The sequence below is a fragment of the Pelodiscus sinensis genome, chromosome 1 (genome assembly GCF_052426305.1).
Source record: "Pelodiscus sinensis isolate ZL-2025 chromosome 1, ASM5242630v1, whole genome shotgun sequence".
Classification (NCBI taxonomy): Eukaryota; Metazoa; Chordata; order Testudines; family Trionychidae; genus Pelodiscus; species Pelodiscus sinensis.
This window is the reverse complement of record NC_143052.1, coordinates 333,729,373-333,751,751: the sequence shown is the minus strand read 5'-3', so window position 1 is coordinate 333,751,751 and position 22,379 is coordinate 333,729,373. Positions and strand designations below refer to the sequence as shown.

The following is a 22,379-nucleotide window of genomic DNA, read 5'->3' as shown; positions in this document are numbered from 1 at the left end:
ATACAAATGAAGGGAAAAAAGGCTTTGTCAATAAAGCCCAAACCCTAAAAGATATTTAGGCTCATGCCGCTCATTGGAAGATAGGAAACTAACCCCCTTTCCTCCCCTCATCTCTTCCCCATGAATCTGTCTCTCTCTCTTAGCTCTACTAGGGCTGCGGGTGCGCCTAGGTTGGATTTTTCAGCAGTGTGGCATCTCCTGGCACTCGACTGGCAATCTGCTTGGCGGCCTGAGCAGGACTCTTTACGGTGGTGTGTCGGGCCTGGCCCGGGCGCGCTTTACGGCTGCGTGGCGGGGGGGCGGGGAAGATGTCTGAGCGGGCTGATCCCGCGGCGGCGGCGGGCGCGGGGAGCGAGATGCCCGCCAAGAAGCAGAAGCTGAGCAGCGACGAGAACAGCAACCCCGGGGACCTCTCCGGGGACGAGAACGTGAGTGCGGGGGCCTGGCCCGGGCACGCCCCGGAGCAGGGGGCGCACGAGGGGGCGGGGGCTGCCCGTTGTTGGGTGGGGGCCCAGACCCCGGGGCTCTCCACCCCTCCCGTCAGCGGGGCCGGGGTCACCCCATTACCGGGAAAACGTGCCGCTGTCTGGTATCCTGGGGCCTCCCCCCCACTTCTCCCAGCAGGTGGGGCTTGAGGTAGGGGTGTTGGACGCGGGTAATGGAATAGTCTTAGTGTTTCGTTGATTATTTGACAGTCCTGGGGGTGGGGCTGGACTCCAGTGCGGACCGGCCCCACTCCCGGGAACCCCCCCCCCTCCCCTCCCCGCCACCCCAGTGCCAGGCACAGGGTTCCAGGCAGGAACTCCCCGTGGACAGAGGTTGCTGGGGGGGTGTATGTGGGGGCAGGGGAGGCTGCTGCCAGAAACACAGGCTGTGCCAGCAGCATCCTCTGTCCGCAGGGAGCTCGGACCTGCCCCAGAGGCTGCTGCTGGAGCAGTCTCTGCCCAGGGCAAGCCTGGGACCGTGTGGGCACAGGCTGCTTTGTGACAGCCTCCCTGGGGGGCCTTATCTAGTTCTTTTTTGAGTTTGTTATGATTTTGGTATTTACAACATCCCTTGGCAAGGAGTGCCACAGGTCAACTATGACCTATGTAAAGAAGTACTTCCTTTTGTTTGTTTTAAACCTGTAGCATACTAATTTGATTGGGTGACCCTGGTTCTTCTATTATGTGAAGAAGTATTTCACATTTCCTTTTTTACTTTCTCCACCCCAGTCAAGATTTTATAGCTCTTTATCATACTCTTCTCCAAGACGAGCAATCCTGGTCTTTTTAATCTATCCTCATATGGAAGCTAAATCATTTTTGTTGCCCTTCTCTGTACCATAGTTATGCTGCCTGGAAGATTAACAGACTTCAGTAGGTGGAGTTCCTACAGCAATGGAAACCCCCCACTCACTCCCCCCCCCCCGTTTTGTGTCTAGTTTGCAACTTGTCTGTGGTGCCACAGGCAGTGTAGCTATGAGCTATAACTATGCCTCCCTATAGCATAGCTTTGGCCACTGCTTTCTTCCTTTCTGCCTCAAACCCACTTTATTCAGCCTTTCAGTATTGCTTCCTTCAAGCCCATCTGCCCACATGTTCTTAGAATGACTTAATGTTTTAACTTGTTAAAAAAAAATTGAGTCAAATCTTACAGTGCCTGGCAAGTCAGTTCCCACTGATTTGAGAGAAAATGTGTATGGTTACGGAGTGTTCTTGTTGCGTGCTGTAGAGGCTGATAGCATAAAAAAGCAGGCAAAAAAAACTGACTTGTAAAGGTGTGCACGGTGTACTGCAGCAAGTGAAGATTGTACTGTACCTAACTACTCGGCAGGGAATCTTGCCTAAATAAAGATTGCAGGATTTGGTCTTTGTGGTGTAAAATCTGTGGCTGTGTCTAGACTGGCAAGTTTTTGCGGAAAAACTTGTCAGCTGTCTACACTGGCTGCTTGAATTTCCTCAAGAACACTGACATCTCATGTAAGAAATCAGTGCTTCTTGCGGAAATACTATGCTGCTCCCATTTGGGCAAAAGTCAAATGGGAACCAGTGTAATTTGGGCCAGTGTAGACAGTTCAGATTTGTTTTGCTCAAAAAAGCTCCGATCGCGAAAATGGCGATTGGGGCTTCCTTGTGCAAAACCATGTCTAGATTGGCATGGACGCTTTTCCGCAAAAAGTGCTTATGCGGAAAAGCGTCTGTGCCAATCTAGATGGTCTTTTCTGCACATGCTTTTAACGGAAAACTTTTCCGTTAAAAGCATTTGCGGAAAATCATGCCAGTCTAGATGTATCCTGTGTGTATTCAGGGGAACTTGTCTTCTGTCTTTGGAAAGAACCATGTATACTACTGAAAGTGCATAATTCAATGAGAATACTAGTGAAAGCTGCACATGAAATTGTCGATGTTGTCTAACTCAGGGCAGATCTACACTATAGAGACAAGTTAATTTAAGCTACACGATTTGAGTTACTTTAGTTGAGTAACTTCAGTCAATCTATCTTAGATATACTTACTGCGGGGTCTGTCTTGCTTTCCTTATTTTTCTGGCTCTGTTGTGGTACCAGAGTTGATGTCTGAGAGATCAGCAGTCGATTTAGCAGGTCTTGACCTTAAGTGGCTCAATTGCTGCAGCATTGATCCATTTAGTAGTGGAGACAAACCTATAGTGATATTATCTTGCATGTTGGCTCTGAATGCACCTATACGTCAGTTTTGCTGGCTTACTTTCAGTTGTTACCAGAATTAGGGATGTAAGCGACTAGTCAACTATCTAATAACCTTAAGCTTATTAGATAGTCGAGACATGACTTGTCTAGTCGCTCCCCCCCTCTGCCTCTGTCAGAAAGAGGCAGCAAGGGGGGCGAAGCAGGAGCTGGGTCTGGGGGGAGCTGGCTTAAAGCCGATTCCCCCAGCACTGTCTCTGTGGGGGGCAGAAGAGGCAGAAGCACCGTGGGGAAATGGCATGAGTGGGGACTGAAGTAGTTCCTGCTCGTGCTGGTTCCCACTGCCGTGTTTCAGCCTTTGAAATGTACCAAGAGCCCCATGGGTTCAAAGGCTGAAGTGCCATGGGGTGAACGGGGACTGCTTGAGTCTCCACTTGCCCTGTGCTCCCTACGGCGCTTCTTCTTTTCAAGGGTACGTCTAGCTACATGCCTCTGTCGCCAGAGGCATGTAGATTAGGCTACCAGACATAGGAAAATGAAGCAGCGATTTAAATAATCAACGCTACATTTAAATTTACATGGCTGCCGCGCTGAGCCGACAAACAGCTGATCAGCTGTTTGTCGGCTCAGCACAATAGTCTGGACACGCGGGTGTCGACATCAAAGGTATTTTTCGACCACCCAGGTATGCCTGCTGGGATGAGGTTTACCTGGGTGGTCGACAAATACCTTTGATGTCAACACCCGTGCGTCCAGACTATTGTGCTGAGCCGACAAACAGCTGATCAGCTGTTTGTCGGCTCAGCGCGGCAGCCATGTAAATTTAAATGAAGCGGCGATTATTTAAATCGCTGCTTCATTTTCCTATGTCTGGTAGCCTAATCTACATGCCTCTGGCGACAGAGGCATGTAGTCTAGACGTACCCCAAATGTAGTTTGAACCCCACAGGTTCAAAGCCTGAAGTGCCTTGGTGGGAACCAGCACGATTGGGGGCTATTTTAGTCCCTGCTTGTGCCATTTCCCCACTGTGCCTCTGCCTCCCCTGTCCTCCATGGCAGTGGGTGGGGGGGGGGGGGGGGTGAGGGGGAACAGGAGCTGGTGCTTGGGGAATCCAGCTTAAAAGCTGGTTCCCCCCAGCACCATCTCCAGGATACTGCCTACCCCTCCCCCGGCTGCCTCTGAGAGGCAGTGGGTGGGGGGGTAGTGGAGGCTGCTGCAAAGCAGCCCTTGTGAAGAGGTCACAGTGGGGAGCTGCCCTCCGCCCATGGACAGGGTCTGCTGCTGCCAAGCATCCCCTTTTAATGGTGGTCAGAGTTGTCCACTGTGAACAGGGGCCGTTGGACTCAAGGAGAGCCACGACTGAGCAGTCCCGGCTTGCACTGGTCCAGGATGCTGCACTTCTGCATTTTAAATGTAGTAAGAACCCATCGGGCTCTTAAAATGCAGAGCTATAGTGCAGGTGGCTCCCGGAGCCTGCATGAGCTGGGACTGCTCAATCCTGTCTCATGCCAGCTCCTAAAGCTGTCTTTGCTTTTTAATCAATAATTTAATTTGGGAAGTTGAGTAATTTTCAGTATACTTCTTGAATAATGCCAGTGATTTAGCTTCTGATGGGGATCTGTTATCACTAAATAGACAGTACTTTACCCATAATATTCATTTTGAATTATTAGTTTACATTGCAGTACCTGCTGCTGTTACCAAATGTCCTTGATGATGACAATTTGTGGTCATTGCTGTAAGTCAGACTTCAAAATATTTTGTGACGAGAGAGTTGAAGTTAATGGAAACTTGAAGCTTTGTCTAGAGTTATTTTTACCTCAATGGTGCCTAGTGGCCTAAGTCATGGATCAGGGTCCCATTGAGCTTGGCTCTATATATAAATTCCAAGGCTGTTTTTTGTAGTTTAATTCTCTCCTGAATGGTCCCCTGCTGTGAACGGCTCTGATATTTACCTTCTTAAACTTACTTTTTACTTCCCTGCATAGTCCTGTGCCATTTTACTCGTTTGTTCTTCTTGTCTCTACTAGGGATGTGAAAGGTTACTTGGTAAGCATCACCTTTAATGGGTTAACTGGTGGGACCTGGAGCAGCTCTCTGCTTGCTGCATGCTCATTGCATGCCCATGGTGTTTTTATTTAGAAATCTATACAATTATTTTCCCCTTGGGAACATTTTTTTAAAAGTCAGTGTGCAGGGAGTATTCCTAGGGGGAGGAGAGTAAAAGCAGCTAGTTTTCCATTATTTGTGTTTCTTAAATTAGATGCTGATATCTACCGATTTGTATATTTTCAGGATGATGCTGTTAGTATAGAAAGTGGTACTAATACTGAACGCCCTGATACCCCAACAAACACTCCTAATGCACCAGGAAGAAAAAGCTGGGGGAAAGGAAAATGGAAATCCAAGAAGTGCAAATATTCCTTTAAATGTGTAAATAGTCTCAAGGTAAGTCTCAAATAGATAAGGTTGGAAACTAGACACTAGCTGTTGGAGAATGTTGTGTCTGAAATTTCACCTGTGCTCATGCTTCAAAGGAAAGTGATCCCCATTCTCTGTCCTTCCAAGCTAATTATGCAATATTAGGCCGCTAGAATAGTGACGAACACCACAAAAATAACCCAAATTAAATGCTGCACATGGAGTACAGACATCATGTATGATCCCTTGGGAAATAGCCTATGTCACGTGGTATAGAATGTATTTTATTCATCTTTGACCCATACAAAAGTGTAACATGACTACACTTAAGAGTGAAAAATCACCCAAACAACTTACGGAATGAAATTTCACTTTTTTTTTTTTCCTGTAGAGATGTGTGAAGTAGGAAATTTCTAACTTCCTAGTCTTGCTTTCCATTACTCTTACTGTTTTTATACATTTGCCTTCAAGGAAATCATGAAGTATGTTTATTACTCACTGCTGTAAATTTTAAATGTTTTTCTGACTGAGTTTGAAAAATCACTCAAATATTTTTAAATGCTTATGTAGGAGCTAACTTAAATGTAGTTTAAATGCCAAGAAAACAAAAGTCTAACTTTCCAAATGAAGCAACCCTTTATTTCATTTTTGTGTGTGCATGCGTGCAGTCTCTTTTGTATTGATATAATATTTTTACAAAATAGCTGTCAAAGTCCTTGAGGGTATGTCTACACAGTGTGGCTGTTTTGAGGTGCCGGAGATATCCCGAAATAGCTACCCCATGTATTAAGCCACCCATTATTTTGAAATATTTTTCAAAATAACAGGTGCGCTATTTTGGCATTCCCATAGCCCTCATTCCATGAGGGCTAAGGGATGTCTCAAAAGTGTGCATTATTTCAAAATCTGGCACTGTGTAAACAGGCCAGGTTTCAACATAAGCTATTTCAAAATAGACTCAAAATAAGATATGCCACTTGCATAGCGCAAATTGCTTATCTTATTTTGAGTTTAGGGTTCTGTGTAGACACACCCTGAGGGAATAAGTAAAATGTCTTTTCAGGGGGTAACTGTTGAGAGAGCTCAAATTGGTAACTGAATATGTATAGATGTAAAGGTTAAGCAGTAAACGTGTGTGTGCGGAGATGATTTGCAATAGAAAGAAAAATCTACTGCCCCACAGGCTAAGAAAACTAGTTTATTGTACGGATTGCAACACTCCCTCCCCCCATGCTTACTGTAATTTTTACTGGGGGGAGCAATCAGTGTGTATACCCTCCTTTAATTGTTAAAGGGGGCTTACCTAAATAATTCATTTGGGGTTCTCATCCCATTTGGGGAGTGGTTTTCCTGGAAGCTGGGCCCAAAATGGCGTTTTCCTCAGACCTGAATTGTTCCAGTGTCTGTACTGCTCCTCAGGGGGTTGGTGATCTCAACTTAGTGCCTTGGCTGGGGGATACCAGGTGAGCTGGTCTAGCAGGACAGGCTGATGAGAAACCCCAGAGAGCAAAGAGGCGAGTGTCTCAAGGGGTCCTCTGTGACTGCAGCCCTTTATAGGGATGTTATTGTGTATTCAACTACACAATTAACTGATAAGCCTGGTCTTAACAGTTAATCCTGTTGCCTGCATGCACTACCCCCACCCCACTGCCTCTGTATCAGCTGTCTCCCCATAAACACCTGATTCCGTGGAGTTGCCCCCCCCCCCACGTCCCCGCTTGTGCTGCTGCTTCTGATAGCAGCAGCAGTATGGAGGGTTAGGGGGGCAAGTGAGAGCTGGTACACGAGGGAAGCCAGTTTTCAAACCAGCTTCCCACGTGTATTGCCACCCATGGAGCTGCCTGCCCTCCAGCCCCTGTGCTGCTGCCTTTTCATCAGAGGCACCAATGCAGAGGCAGGGGGAGGTAGAGACTGATACACGTGGGGAGCCAGCTTTTAAGCCAGCTATCTGCATGATATCCACAGAGCTGCTTGTCTCCCCTCTCCTCTCCCCATCCTATTTGCTGCCGGTGGGGGAGGGGGAAATGACAGGCAGGGCCAGTGTGTGTGGGGAGCTGGGTTTTAAGAGGCAGCAGTGAGGCAGGGCAGGGCAGGCTGCCATAGAGCAGCCTCTGTCCACGGCGGGCCTGGGCTCGCTGCGAACAATGGCAGCTCTCTGGGATGAAGGTGCAACCTCTTTTCCTAGGCAGCTCGGGGTCCCTTGTAGACAGTGGCTGCTGCTGCCCCGTGCTTGCTGCTTCTGACGCAGAAGCAGCAACGCACAGTGGCAGAGGGCTTCCTAGGAGTGGAGCCACAAGCTCGCTGGCTGCCAGTCCCGCCCCCAGGTTCTATCTAATAGTTGTGTAACGGCTAAAATTTTATGTGGTTACACAATTATTCAATTACATGGTATCTAACATCTGTAGTTGCTTGATGTAAGTTGTCTAAGCTGTTTTGAAACATTGCCTTTTAAAATAAAATACTATATTCACCTTCCAAGACCTCAGCTGAGCATTGTATGGTTTTCCTTCTAAAATTAATATAATTAGGGATTTCTGCTTTTCCTGAACTCTCACTCAGGTTTGGACAGGTAAGTAAGAAAAAAATTGTTTAAACAAATTGTCATAACAGATGCAGAGATGTCATGTATCCTCTGTCCTCTTCCTAGTGTCTGAATGAACTCAGATCTTGTGTCTTTTTAGCTCTTATCTGTTTTGGAGTGATATTTGGCAAATTTCCCATTCTTTCAGTAGGACCAGGACTAAATTGCCACATGTACACCATCCATTTCTCACCCTGCAGGGCAAGCTGATATTTGTGTGCCTATTTATTTTCCATGGTAATCTTTGACTGGTGATATTAACCATTAGCCTTATTAAAAAGAAAATATTTTCTATATCAGTTGGAGCAAAGATTAGAAACAACCAACTGATTTTAAAACATTCATGCTCTGTCCCATAATGGTGACCTAGGCAGTATTAACTACTTCAAATGTGAGTTTTTTGGAGGCGTTTGACTATTTCTCTGTTCCCTGTCCCTTACAAGAGTGTCCTTCTAGCTCTTTTATTGGCCCATCTTCAGTTAGTTACAGAGACAAGCTTTTGAACTACAGAAGTTCTTCAGGCACCTGAGAAAAGCTTGTCTCTTTAACCAACAGAAGTTGGTTCAGTAAAAGATATTGCCTCACCATGTTGTCTTATCCTGGGACCAACAGGATTACAATAAAGCTGTCAGCTTTCTTTGTTCTCCATGAAGCTATTTGAAGGGCTGGTGGCCTTCTCCCTTCCCCTACATTGGTAAAACTAGTTATTTAGAGGCTGTAATAGAGTTGTCAGTGCTAATTGTTCTGGTGTTTTTTCCTTAATAGCTTCTACCTTAATGGCATCATAACATATCTCTTCCCTGCCTGGACAGTTCCAGATGATCCCTTAATGCCATGGAAGTGGCAGACCAAAATACAATGTTATTTAAGAGCACCTGAGTATTTGTTATAATTGAAAAGCTACATTTGTAATTGCAGACATATCTTAAATGATTATTTTAATATTTTTTCTAATTTCTATAGTATCTTACAAATTGGGATTAACTTCAAATGAAAGTGCTTACTTTATAGGCATAATGTGACCTAGATTAGTATTGAAGCCATTTGTGGCATGATTTAACTATGACTTTACTCCAGAGAGTTGTACCACCTTAACTATATTTGTCTATTTTAAGTGGTAACCTTCCATCACCCAATGTGGACATAGTTATTTCAGTATTGCTTTTTGTCTAGTCTATAAAGATTAAGGTATGCTGATGAGGCCTTTTATACTGATATACTGCATCCCAACTAGAAGTTGTAACAAAATAACTATTTGGGTTTAAAAAAAAATCACACCTCCTTAGGGTATGTCTCCACTATTGGGTAGATAGATGCTGCAGCAATCAATCCACTAGGAGTTGATTTAGTAGGTCTATTAAGACTCGCTGATCACTCTCTCGTTGACTCCAGTACTCCATCAGAACAAAATAAGTAAGGGGGGGAGTGTCAATAAGAGAGTTTCTTCTGTCAGCTCAGTGCAGTTTGAACTAGGGATGTGAATGACAAGTCAGCTATCCAATAAGCAAATGCTTATCGGATAGTCGATAGGCTAGCTGACTAGTCATTTCCCTTCCCTTGCTGCTTCTATGAGAAGAGGCAGGAAGAGGTGCTGCGAAGCAGCAGTGCTGCGTGAAGCCCAGGGCCAGCAGGGGACTCCCCCAATGACTCTAGGCTCCATGCGGCACTGCTGCTTTGAAATACTGTGGGGAGCATGGGGCCAGAGGGGGACTGCTTGAGTCCCCCGCTGGCCCCGTGTTCCCCGCAGTGCTTTAGCCTTTGAAGTATAGCAACAGCGTGGGGCTGTTACACTTCAAAGGTGAAGCACCCTTATCGACTAATCGAATAGTTGATGCAAATTGCATCAACTATTTGATTAGCCAAATCGAAATTTTACATCCCTAGTTTGAAACCTGTGGTAAGTAGATCTAAGCTATGTTGGTTTAAGTTATGCTATTAACATAACTCCGGTTGCATATCTTTGGATCGACTTGTCCCTACAGTGTAGACCTGCCCTAACTGAAATAGTTAGTGGTACAAAATGTGTATGGACCCAGCTTAAGACCCAGAGGTTACCATGTCCAGGATCACAAAACAAGCACAGTCAGCTGCAAATAGAACTAGTACATAAGAGATGGCATCTTTTTTCACTTCACTTTGTGCAGAGGAACACATTTTTATCTCCTCTGAAGACAAAAAAGTTCATGTGCTTTACTCCTCCCTCCTCCTTTTTAAGAGTGAGTATATAGTGTCAGAATATATAAATGACTATAAATGTAGTGACATTTTTTATGGGAAGAGCTTGTACCAAAATAGGCTCCTTTTGCCACAAATCGTGAGTTTTTGAGAAATAATGTCTAGTCTTCATTCTCTCATGTTTCCCTTTACCTTATTTTTCCTTTGCAGGAGGACCACAGTCAGCCGTTGTTTGGTGTCCAGTTTAACTGGCACAGTAAGGAAGGAGATCCATTAGTGTTTGCCACTGTAGGCAGCAATAGAGTGAGTAATAATGCTCAGCTTTTGTCTAATCATGTTGTCCTTACATGTGATTCTGCATCTGTATCTTGGTTTCTTTTCCCTCCTCCAATATGGTTACCAGTTTTCAATATTTAAAATATTGTAGTGATGTTTTATATTCCATTTTTCAAGGCTTAAGAAATTCCTGCAATTTTAAAATGGGCGAATCCAGTGAATTGCAATGTGATGGCCCACTTCAGTGGTTTGAGAATATGGCTCATGTTTTACTAAAATCCCTTCAATTGAGCAAAAGTTGCAATATCTATGAAGGGAGATACTAAGAGTCTGTTAAGTAAAGTGTTGATTTCTCAGATTCATGATTAAAAGACTAAGTGATGTACAATAGGATGAAAGAAGCATTTTTATTGATGTCAGTGTGCCAAGTACTGATTGTGAGTTAAGATTAGCAGCCTGTGTGAAATGAGTTGATAGATTTTTGGTGAAAAGACATCCACTTAATAGTAGCCTTAAGAATAATTAGTTAACAAGGAGTATTCTGCACAACCCAAACAATGTCTGTTGTGTGAGTAAATAAGACACTTTCAGTTTTTTCAAGTTTGTCGGTGTGTCATTTATCACAAGCACTAACTAATGTAGAGAAATAACAAGGATCATGGTTCTATGCAAAGAAATTAAACTAGACAATTCAATGGCATGTCAATAGCTAATAAAAAATCGTAGGTTAGAGTTAATTACATTAATTCCAGAGTCTGATATAGCTTGTCAGCAGCCTTCATCTCTGGGAAGTGCCACCAGGAGGAATGTTGAAATACATAATTATTCTGATAAGAAACGTGAATTCTTTTGCATCAAACCCCTTCTACAATGAGCACAAGAACAGATAGGAGATGACTTGTGTAGTGAGAGATCAACACATCCATCAGGTTGCACAGTTGAATATAAAAATCACAAGCCTGCAATTTCATATTATATGAAACCAATAATCCATTAAACCTTTTTTTCTAGGTTACTTTATATGAGTGTCATTCCCAAGGAGAAATCCGTTTACTGCAGTCTTATGTAGATGCTGATGTATCCTTCTAAAGCAGCTGGGTCATAAAATGGTCTTTCAGTAAGACTAACATGAAATATTTGTTTACTTTCTCTTGATGTGGAACAATTTAATTTTTGTTGGTGATAAAGCATTGTAAATATCTGTTAAGGAACATTCTTCATTTCAGATCCAAACTCCTGTTAGTATCCTACAAATTTTAGTTTTGCCTTTCCAATATTACAAATGCAGAATCATGAAACGTATTGTATAAAATATTGTCAAATAGATTCTACATAATGTTATGCCTCCCAACACTAATACTTCAGAAGCATGGTGCAGCAAGAGGAAGTGGCAAAAAAAAAGGAGCAGCAAGGAAAGAAACATGCACAGGGAAGAGAGTGGCGTTATAGGGGACTTAGCAATCAGAATAAATATTCATCTGCTTATTTTTAGTCATACGCTAATAAACTTTTACAAAAGAGCAACTGTAGTTCTAACAAATATATGAATACCTTAATCTCTTAAAGGAAACTCTCCCACTGTTTCTGTAGTCCTTAACATGGCACCTATTAGGCAGATGAAAACTTTTATACTTGTGCGTGGACCTACGATAGCAATACAAGTCACCCTCTTCTGGCTGTGGCTGGCTCGAGGGGAATTATTAGGATAATTAATCCTATTACAATGCAGTGCATAAAGGTGAGTGGTCACAGCTTCAAACTGCAGATTGCGGTTCTCTAGATAATCTACAACACATCTATTCTAACTATCTCAGTATGAGAGAGGGGAAATGATTTTATCTTTGAAATCTCTCTTAGCACTATGTAGGCCATGGAAATGCAATCAATGAACTGAAATTTCACCCAAGGGACCCAAATCTCCTCTTGTCTGTAAGCAAAGGTATGAAAGTTAATTTATTTATTTGTTTAGGAGCCATCTATTTAGGATTTTTTTTTAAATACCATGCAAGTGGTCATAGGTGTAATGAGATTAGCTAAACCCCATTTGCACACAGATTAATGTTAAGCATTGAGGTGGACATGATGGGTGAGAGAATATTGTTTATTGGATCAATTTCTGTTGGTGTAGAGACAAGTTCACAAACTTCAGAGCTCTGTGACACTTACAGTTCTGAGTTAGCTATCATAACTCTTTTCTAGATCTAGAGAAGAGGTCTGGGAGGCTCAAAAGCTTGTCTCTCTTCTACCAGCAGAAGTTGGAATAAAAGAGATTACCTCACCCACATTCTCTCTTATATCCTGAAACCAATTTTAAACCCTGAAACTCTAGAACAAATTAACATCAGTTAATTTGGATTTACATATACTTGATGGAACCTGATGCTTGTACTCAACATAACTGCATTCATTAGTGCTGGGGACTGCAACATTGTTTCAGTAGAAAGAAAGAAAACATCCATGTTAGGTTTGACAACGATGGAGCTTTATGATGATCATTTAAACTTGTTTTTAAATGCTGAGTTGTCCTGCCACCTAGTGGTGTTGGTTATGGTATGCACACGACAAGAGTACAGATTAGGAAGAAGTGAAAAGAGCGTTGTTTCCTATGGTCTTAATTTGACTGTGCAAGCATTCATAGCCTTGTCAACTTGGTGAACTTAAAGCTAGATAGCGTGTTCACAAGAGTGATGTTTTGCATTTTCTAGAGTTAAAAATATATTCTGTTCTAAATGCAGAACATCATGCATTAATGCAGTGTTATGGATGAGATTTTACAAGAACAAGTGTCAAGAAACTGAAAGTGCTTTCTGCAGCTTTGTGTGTAATGTGGTCAAGCTGTTGGAACCATAACTTTCTGAGCTTATTGTATTTATAATTAAATACTTTGACATTCTAAAGAATTGAAAGTTATGCGGTCACATGTATGATTATTGGATCAAATGTTGCTTTCCATATAATGCTTTGACAGTGATAGGAGTCCAAGAACTGCTTGGCCACTTCCAATATGTCTGGGAAGATAAAGGCAGGGGAGGAAAAGGGAACAGTAAAATGCAGCTAGTTTGACACATCATCTTATTATACATTCTTTAGTGTAGCGAATCCATAAAATCTTTCATTTTTCTAAGCCTGATGTTTTTAAATGTCAGTGGCTCTTCATTAAAATTAGCACCAAATTCTGCCTTCTGAAACAACTAGCCAATTGCCATTAACTTCAGTAGAAGTTGCATATATGTAATTTATGGCCCAATTTTGCCTTTGGTTTACAGCACTTTGAAAGATTTTTTTTTCTTTTTTCTTTTTTTTGTTTATCAAGGAATTCAATACTTTATAAGAGTGAAAAGTACCCTTTTTTTCTTGCATAGGTGAATAACTCAGATGATCAAAGGAATTTTTAGCACACTTTCTAAAACAGGGGTGGTGAACCTTGTTTGGGTCAGGGGCCCGCAGAAAAATCAGCCGGGGCAGCACAGAAATAAGGAGCAAAAACACAAAAAACCCTGACCCCCCAACTGAGAAGTAGAAAGACAATCCCTACGTTTCCCATGTACACCAGAGCCTTGGGGTACTCAAGCTAGTAAATTTTGTATACTCAAGCCCTGTTGGGGGAATGAAGCACGGACTCCACTGAGCCATGGGGGCTGGATCTAGGCAAGCTGGGGGGGCTGCATCTAGCCCCTGGGCCTAAGGTTCCCCACCTCTGTTCTAGAATATAAAATAATAATTGAGCTGAAAATGAATGAGACATTAACTTTTGGATGAAATGTATTTTTTCTTCCTTTCCCCTTGGGAAATGACTTAACGCCTGAAAATAGGCTAGGTGGAAATTCATCCTTAGACTTTCTCAATCATATCTACAATGTTAAAGTGATATTAACATTTAACTGCATACAACTTTTTTTCTTGTAATAATAGAGTAACATTACTACATTTTTTGGGTTATAAATTCCTATTCTTGAAAATGGTGGCTAAATTAACTTTATTCAGTTACAGATGGCTGATAAATAGGGCCCTATCAAATTCACAGCAATAAAAAACACGTTATGAATTGTAAAATCTGTTCTGCACTCCATGAAATCTGATCTTTTTGTGCTTTTATCCTCTAGGATACAGATTTAATGAGGGAGACCAGTGTTTCTCAGTGTGGGCATCCTGGCCCAAAAGCGAGCTGTGGGGAGTGTCACAGACTTATTTGGGGGCGGGGTATTGCCACTTTTACTTCAGTGCTGACTTCAGAGCTCGGTGGCCAGAGAGCAACAGCAGTTGGTCAGGCACCCAGCTCTGCATCAGTAGCACAAAAGTAATGATGGCAGCACCATATTAGCTTACCCTTCTGTGCTGCTGCTGGCGGTAGTTCTGCATTCAGAGCTGGAATCCAGCTGCTTAGTTCTGAAGGTGTTGCTCCTATCCGTGGCACTCCTCCCCCCTCCCCCCCCTGCGTAATAACTTTTTGACCCTCTCCACAACTTGACTTTTGGGTTAGAGCCCTACAGTTACGATGCCATGACATTTCATATTTAAATAGTTTGAAATCATGAAATTTCCTATTTAAAAAACCCTATGACCATGAAATTGACCAAAATGAACCATGAGTTTTGGTAGGGTCCTAATGATAAAGGTTAATTTATCAGTTTCTATGTTTTTATTCTAGATCATGCACTGAGACTGTGGAACATCCAAACAGACACGTTGGTTGCAATATTTGGAGGAGTAGAGGGGCACAGGGATGAGGTTTTAAGTGCAGTAAGTGGAAAAACTACAGGGCAGTGCCTTCAGCCTTATGTATAGGAAACCCAATAACTCTTTGAATTACATTTAGGCTTAAATATTGTGACTAGCAAATCCAAAATACATGAATCAAACACTTTGAAAAACGTTTAGCCTAATGTAATTCTAAAATTACACAGCATCATCACTAAAATACTTGCCAAACCTAAAAACTGAACATCTGCATAACTCGGACTGTAGAGAAGCTGGATATTTTGCAACATGTTCTGAAAGCAAACAAACAGGGATTCTGTGGGGCTAAAGAGTGGTACTGGAAGGAATTCTTTAAAGTCCTTCACTAAGAACATACTGTTCTAATGAATGCCTCTAGAGGCTGCAAGTATCCCAATTGACCTCAGCTGAGACACCTCATGAGAGGGTAAGAGAAACTGGTCAATTGTTACTCTAATATTTAAAAGGTGTAGTGTCAGTAGGTAGTTGGATGAAGCAACCAACGTTTAAAATAGCTTTATCCTTTTTCTTTTTTTTTGCCTTTATAATGCATAACTTAGTGAGACAGACCACATAGTTTTTTATAGAATAAAGAAACAGTCTCTACCTCAAAGAGCTTGCAGACGAGGACCTTTATGCCATATGTGCTTAATTTTTAGACATGTGCCTTTTGACTTTTGTTTGTGGTTACAATACAAATCTGAAGTAGGCAGAAAGTGAAAGACAAACAAATATAGTGCCAATTACATATTTTAAATATGTAAAATATTTATAATTTTTATACATATATAGAATAGACTTTTATCTTGGGTAACCAGCATATTTAATATGGTTGCGACTATTTTCTTCCACTATTTGATCTGAGGAAGTGGGTCTGGCCCACGAAAGCTCATCATCTAATAAACCATCTTGTTAGTCTTTAAAGTGCTACATAGTCCTGTATTTTGTTTCAGCATATTTAAGTTAGTTTTATATAACTAATAAAAATAATTTAAAATGTTTTTGTGAATTTAATTGAATTTTAATTTCCATTCAAATTGTTTGATATAATTCACAAGTAAAACTTAATAATCTTCTAGTAAATAAGAGATGCATTGTTCATAATTTTCTAAAGTAAATACATTCCTGTTCAGATTCTTATTGTGTATTAAGAAATATAATAGCTTAATTAAACATGTGTAGCTATACCTTATCTTTCTGGTCAGCAGAAAAACAACGATTTTAGTATAAAGGCTGCATTGGTTTGTGAATCAACATTTACATAGTTGCAAACCAGTGAAATCAATCTTTCTTTATGAAAATCACTAAAATGGGCAAATGCAATATGAGTTTAAAATTATTTAATTGATTTGATTTAAAGCAATTCCTCCAAGGAGGTCTCTTTTGTTACTTGTTTAGGATGCTTATGGTATGCGCTCTCCTGTAGATTCACCTCTCAAGTGATGCAATGATTGCTTCTTGCCATCAAAACTTTCATACTATTTCTGTCTTGCAGTTTTGATATATACAAATAATCTGTCTGACAAATGTTTCTTAGATACCTGTATAAACATAGTATTTGGGAACCGTCACAAACTTTACATAATCAAAGCATCACACAATTGGAGTTTGTCTATCTCTAAAACATCTTTCAAATGGAATTTGGTGTTGAGAGACGCTGCACAAGTGTGCTGTAAGGATGAGTAGAACAAAAACCTGATGCTTTCATGCACAACAGAATACTGTCAAACTTACCATACTTCCTGTTTTGGCTTACTGTACTATACAATTAATTCAGTACTATTTATTTAGTAATTAAGGACTTGACACACATGTCACATTAGACATGGTTTATACCTAAGAGGAGCTTTCTGTACTGTCCTGACCTCTGAGTCACATTGGATACATAACACAAAGGAAAGCAACAAAAAATATGAAGGGAGGAATGGATAAGGGAGGAAAAAGGTTACTTAGTTACTTAAGTTTATGCCTGCTGTTTATAGATCTCTTTATGTACAGATACTAAGATTTTATTGGTATATAAGAAATATTTAGCTTTCATCTATCTAGGTGATTGATTTTTTTTTTCTAGCACAAATATTCTTTCCTCACATACATCAGTATTGCACTACCAAATCAGATCAATGTTTCTGATATAAACCAGTATCAGTTACTTCAGAAGAAGATACAAGTAACCACATAGTGGACAAATAAGGAATAACCTGCCTATAGAAAAACATTTTCTTAACCCCTGCCAGTTGCTGTTTTATGCTCTGAAGTATAAAGGATTATATCCCCTTTAAAATTGTTATTGTTCTGTATATTGTAATGGTGAATGGTATTTATTTGTATCCAATCCTTTGCTAAATTCTGCTACAGTTTTTGCCTCTATTAAATCATATGGCAATGAGTTCCACAGATTTTGTGTTGGAGAAAATAGTCATCTTAAATTTTGTCTTTCAGCTTCATTGAAGGTTCAATTTTTGCCTTCAAAAGAATAAAACAGGCATACCAATATCTGATACCTTTTACAGGGAGCAAGCTTTATTACTTAAATATTAATATTTAACACTTTTTCCATTTTGAAATGTTTACTCTCTAGCCTGAAAATATGACTTGAACGTATTATGCATTCAGTGTAAATAAAGACAAAAAATAGAATCAGTGACTTTAGTATGTTGAAACTTAATATTGAAGGCTTAAAGCTGGCTCTCTTTTGGTGTAGGATTATGACCTGCTTGGTGAGAAAATAATGTCCTGTGGTATGGATCACTCTCTGAAACTCTGGAGAATCAATTCAAAGAGAATGATGAATGCCATTAAGGAGTCTTATGAGTACAATCCAAATAAAACCAACCGGTAAACACAATCTTGATCTCTATTCCTGGATATATCTACTAAATATGAATCTTTTAATCAACAGCCTTTACCTGCTCCTGCCAGGTTTTTCTGTGGACTTAGGAGTTGTGGGTCCCTAAACAGCTTTGGAAGAAGGCTTGTTTTACTGATTTGTGGTAGCAATACTGTTCTGTATAATTTCAGGTTCTGACACTTATTTAAATAGTTCTGTTTATGCACTGGGAGAAGGTTTTTGGAACTGATATTTTAATCCATTCTAATTTCTGAAGTATATAAAAATACATAGCAGCACCCTTCCCCGGCCCATTACAGATTTATAATAAGGTAACAAATACACACCAGAAAAATTGATTACATTGTAATTAATTTCCCGGAGTGCAAATAATACAAGTTACTGTAATCTGTAACTTATTTGGGGGCTTTAGAGCAGAAATGCTATACACTTTCAATGTCACTTGAAATTTTCAATCCTCCTATGAGCCAGTCTCAGAGAAATATGTTGATTTGAAAAAGTTGTTACCTTTTACTTACATGAATTGTTTTCCCTTAATATTAAGGACAAATTTAGCTAGTAATGTTTTTACGTGTTTGTATCAATCCTAGAGTTGAGTAGCCTCCAATTTGTGAAATATGTGAAAGGATACAAAACCATTTTATAATAGGACTAATATTATAAACGTGCTTACTACTTAATGTTACCAAATCTTAAATGGCACTTCATACAAAAGAAAACCCTTAGTGTGTTCTTACCACACACATTTTATATTTTGCTTGAAGCAACTTCTAGGATGCCTTCTGTTTTAACACTGATCAAAGTGTTTGAGAGAGACAATTGCCGAATTCCTTCAGAGGCTAACAAATTGTCTTTCCAGTACCTTCAGCCCTTCCTCCCTCTACCTGCTCCCCACATGTAGTTTGGGACCTCAACTAATTCACTGATAATCATGTAGTATTTACTTTACAGAAAGCTATACACCAAATTATTATATACATCAGAAAAAGGTTCTACTCTTAGAATATATTACAGTGTTTACAATTATGTTTTTTTACCTCTTTTTGTCCTTCTTGATATGACTTGTTGGTTTTCCCTCCACAGGCCTTTTATTTCTCAGAAAATTCACTTTCCTGACTTTTCTACTAGAGATATACATAGGAACTATGTTGACTGTGTACGATGGTTAGGAGATCTAATTCTTTCCAAGGTAAAGTGTCTGTTTTTTAGTCACAAGGATATTTGCTTACATTCTAGGTCTTGATTTTTAAATGAGTGTGTAGTAGATTAGGGTGTCTTTCTGTTTCTTTGATTTACTGGCTGGAAAATTAACTTATTGTGCCATACAGGGTGATTTTTCTAAGTAGAGTGTGAGTTTAACTAATTGAATTTGGGTATATAAGCATCTTATATTTAAATTTTTATATAAATTCTTTTAGAACACTAGTTAAATATATATCAGAATGGAAGAGCCAGAATCTGGGTGGAATGTTCATGAGGGGGGAAAAATGATACTGTCCATTTCTGGGAGATCACACAGCTCTTGCAGGAAAAAAGAACAAAATGAAACAGATTCACTTAAATTGGAAAGTCTGCATTATGGAATGATTTTGATTTGTGTTGGAACACTGGTAATGTTTGCTCTTCATATTTTGGGTTAAAATCCTGTCTACGCTGAGATTTGAAAACAACTTAACTTGTTTCTAGCAAGAAACATATTTGGAACATTACTAAAATTCTTGAAATTTGCATAGTACAGAACTCTACCCTTTTCTGTTTGATTTGTCCAAGCGCACGTTGTTCTCACACCTTTGGCAATTAAAGATCATTGGCAAGTAATTTGGGGTAAACTGGCTCTTTACTGCATCGTATAAGATCTATGGATAGACAACTAAGATTCCAAGTGACATCCTTGATTTTTTTTTCTTTTTTATGTATTTGGGTAGTTGTGAAAGGGGAAGTTTGAGTAAAAATATAGTTGGAAAAAGCATGGCTGGTGTGCCTGTTTTTTTTCCCCCCATCCCTTTAAATGATTATTCTTGTTCTTCCTACAGTCTTGTGAAAATGCTATTGTGTGCTGGAAACCAGGCAAAATGGAGGATGACATAGATAAAATCAAGCCCAGTGAGTCAAATGTGACAATACTAGGGCGATTTGATTACAGTCAGTGTGATATCTGGTATATGAGGTTTTCAATGGACTTCTGGCAAAAGGTAAGAGTGAACTCTGAACTTTTGCTCTATTTGAAGAAAAGTTACATTATTTAGATGCCTTAGTGGTCTATGAGGAAAACTTTTCAGCTTGCATGACCTGAGGTGATGGGAGGCAACATGGTCTGGAGTGAAGAGCTTAGAACTGGCAGTCAGGAACATTAGACTTCAATTCTGACTCTTCACTGGGCATTGGGGAAAAAATATTCAATCTTTTAATCTCCATTTTACTGATGAGGTAACTGAGGCAAATGTATATGACACACCGGTGTAGTACAGATCACTAGTTTTATAGTGATTTGAGTATGTGAAGTGTTGTCTGTGTGTTTTAAATGTCATCAGTCCTACAGGCTTTATGAAGCCTGGCTTCTGTTCTTTCATACCATATTTTAAAGCATCTGTATTCTCTCTTCTTTCAAAGATGCTTGCATTGGGCAATCAAGTTGGCAAACTTTATGTTTGGGATTTGGAAATAGAAGATCCTCATAAAGCTAAGTGAGTGTGTATATAAGTTTCTAAACTCCCCTAGATTCCTTTGTGATACTGAGACATGGAGTTTGATGCACTTTCTTTCTTTACATGCTCATCTCTTAAATGGTGGTAGGACATTTTTTGTTTCACTTTACCCATAACTCACATTCTGGAGTGATGATAGCCACATCTCCAATTCTCACTTTGTACAGTAAATAACCTTATACAAGCTCAACATTATTGGTAGTGCCCAGAGACCCTAGTTTGGCTGGGGCAGGGCAACATTTTACTGGGCATTATATGTAGATATAGTAAAAGAGAGTATATGCCTTGAAGAAATTGCACAGTAATTAGGAGGAAACTTACTAGGTGAGTGTGGCACATAATGGAGGTGGGAGGGGAAAAGACTAGGGTATTATTAGTAGAAATATATTACTATAGGCTAGCTATATGCATGATTAGGAGGGGCTTGTAACATGATCTTCCATTTGACCACCTGGGCCTGGTCCGGTGATCTTTTGAACAGTCATATGTGAGGTTCTTCTTGGAAATCTTGCTATCTTTCATCTCCCAATTACAATACTGTATTCTTAACTAAAAAATAGTGTGTTTATTACAGTAACCTATTCAGATCCACTTTGAGCTAGAGCTTTATGAACATTGAATTTGGGTGGAGGAAAAAATTGCAATGAAAGAAAATTAATTTCCTGTGGATTTCAAAGGCTGAACAAGGAGCACAGAATACACTAAGGACTAAGCCTTGTCAGTCTTTCATTTGGGACAGAGGTTCCAGGGGTGTCAGTCAAATAACGTTTTACAGGTCTGATCTAGCAAGCCCGTACTCATAAGTGTAATAGCAAATGCAAATTTAACATTGCAACTAAATTATTTTTTTTTTTTTGTAGATGTACAACACTTACCCATCCCAAATGTGCTGCTGCCATTCGACAAACTAGTTTTAGCAGGGATAGCAGTATCCTCATAGCTGTTTGTGATGATGCCAGTATCTGGCGCTGGGACAGACAACGATAAATTACTTTTTTAAATTAAAAGTAGAAAATACATTGTTGGTTTACAGTTATAACCAACAGTTAATTATACAGTTAGCTGCACTGTAGTTGCATTTAGAATAGATTTTTCCCCCCACTGTTCAGTTAGTTGGAGCTGAACTTAGTGATGTTTACATTTTTTGTACTGTTGTCCTGCTCAGACTCTGCTGCTTTCATTAATAAAAAATATTTTTGTAAAGCTTTATGCATTGTCCACTTCATTTATTTTCCCAAAATGAATTTCATGATTTAACTGACCTATTATATTGCTTTTCCTTGAGTATAGCTGGTAGCAGTAGTAGAAATGCAATGTTATAGGCTAGCTAGCTATGTGCATGATTTGGAGGGGCATGTTAACCTTGTGGTAGGAATTGACTATATATGAGCTTGCAGTCTTGCATGTGTTTTAAAGTAGTATGTGTTTTATAATACAGGAGTGTGAAGTAGCTACAGAAATATTTATTGTGGTTCACAATTTCAGTTACATTTATCTGTATAACAAGTTCCTTAAAGTGTAATATGAGAGGAAGATGACTGTGCTAAAATATTTTGCACCTATTCCTTTCCCAATGTTAATTGCATTATAGATTATTAAAACCGAAGGAATTAAAAAACAACAACAAATGATCTTTTCATCCCTTATAGTATTTTGTCATTTTTACTGTTTATTTTTTTGTTTTTTATTGGTTAAATGGTGGGAAAACAATATAAACCGCTCTAGCTTTCTGATTCTTCTTTATTATCTTAGTGCTATAATGCAGATTTTTGACTACTTTAGGGGAATACTTTAATCCTAACTATTTTTACTGACTTTTTTTAAATGGATATTTAGAATCATAGAATACTAGGACTAGAAAGGACCTCGAGAGGTCATCGAGTCCAGTCCCCTGCCCTCACTGCAGGACCAAATACTGTCTAGACCATCCCTGATAGGTTTTATAAAACATTCCCTTTCCCAAATAGACTAAATTGTAGGTATTCTATGGTGTCTGGGTGAAAGAT

The 22,379-nt window shown here is 40.0% G+C and overlaps 1 protein-coding gene across 1 annotated transcript; it reads left to right on the top strand.

The window, feature by feature from the left end:
• Positions 1-271: 271 nt before the first annotated feature.
• Positions 272-22,019, top strand: EED (embryonic ectoderm development). Its single transcript, XM_075919403.2, has 12 exons — positions 272-428; positions 4,944-5,096; positions 10,036-10,128; positions 11,113-11,178; positions 11,714-11,839; positions 11,959-12,040; positions 14,750-14,841; positions 17,522-17,655; positions 18,752-18,857; positions 19,702-19,860; positions 20,279-20,352; positions 21,234-22,019. Exons 1-12 carry the CDS (start codon positions 309-311, stop codon positions 21,358-21,360), a joined length of 1,332 nt encoding a protein of 443 aa, XP_075775518.1. The 5' UTR covers positions 272-308; the 3' UTR covers positions 21,361-22,019.
• The last annotated feature ends 360 nt before the right edge of the window (positions 22,020-22,379 follow it).